This window comes from Buceros rhinoceros, unplaced genomic scaffold (genome assembly GCF_000710305.1).
Source record: "Buceros rhinoceros silvestris isolate BGI_N320 unplaced genomic scaffold, ASM71030v1 scaffold15021, whole genome shotgun sequence".
NCBI classification, from domain to species: domain Eukaryota; kingdom Metazoa; phylum Chordata; class Aves; order Bucerotiformes; family Bucerotidae; genus Buceros; species Buceros rhinoceros.
Genome location: NW_010394982.1, coordinates 29322 through 29695, shown reverse-complemented (window position 1 = coordinate 29695; position 374 = coordinate 29322). Strand labels below are relative to the sequence as shown.

The 374-nt window shown below is 72.7% G+C and overlaps 1 protein-coding gene across 1 annotated transcript in view; it reads right to left on the bottom strand.

Annotated features, from left to right (window-relative positions):
* Positions 1 to 190, bottom strand: part of LOC104501576 (15-hydroxyprostaglandin dehydrogenase [NAD(+)]-like) — a 4688-nt gene extending 4498 nt beyond the window's left edge. Inside the window, exon 1 of the mRNA XM_010145408.1 lies at positions 98 to 190. Coding sequence (XP_010143710.1) covers positions 98 to 190 — 93 coding nt within the window. The remainder of the gene's footprint in view (positions 1 to 97) is intronic.
* Between the last annotated feature and the right edge of the window lie 184 nt (positions 191 to 374).

The window sequence follows — 374 nt, the reverse complement described above, 5'->3', positions numbered from 1 at the left end:
GACCCCAGAGGACGGTCGCCCCCACACCCCCGCGGGTACTGGCCGGGAGGGGAGGCGGGAGGTGGAGAGGGGGTTCTGCGTTCTGCCCTGGGCTTACCTTCGCGCCCTTGCCCAGCAGCGCCTGGACGAAAGCCCTGCCGATGCCCTGCGCCCCGCCAGTGACCAGAGCCACCTTGCCATTGACATGCATGGTCGCCGCGCTGCTGCCGCCGGCCCCGCGCCCGCCGAGCCGGAGCAACCTAGCACAGTGTCACCTGCCCGGTTTCCTCCCTCCTTCTCTCCCTCCCTCCTGCCCTCCCTCCTTCCCTCCTCCTCCTCCTCTTGCCGCCGCAGCTGCTGCGGCTCCTTCCCCCCCCCCCCCCCCTCCCGCGGCC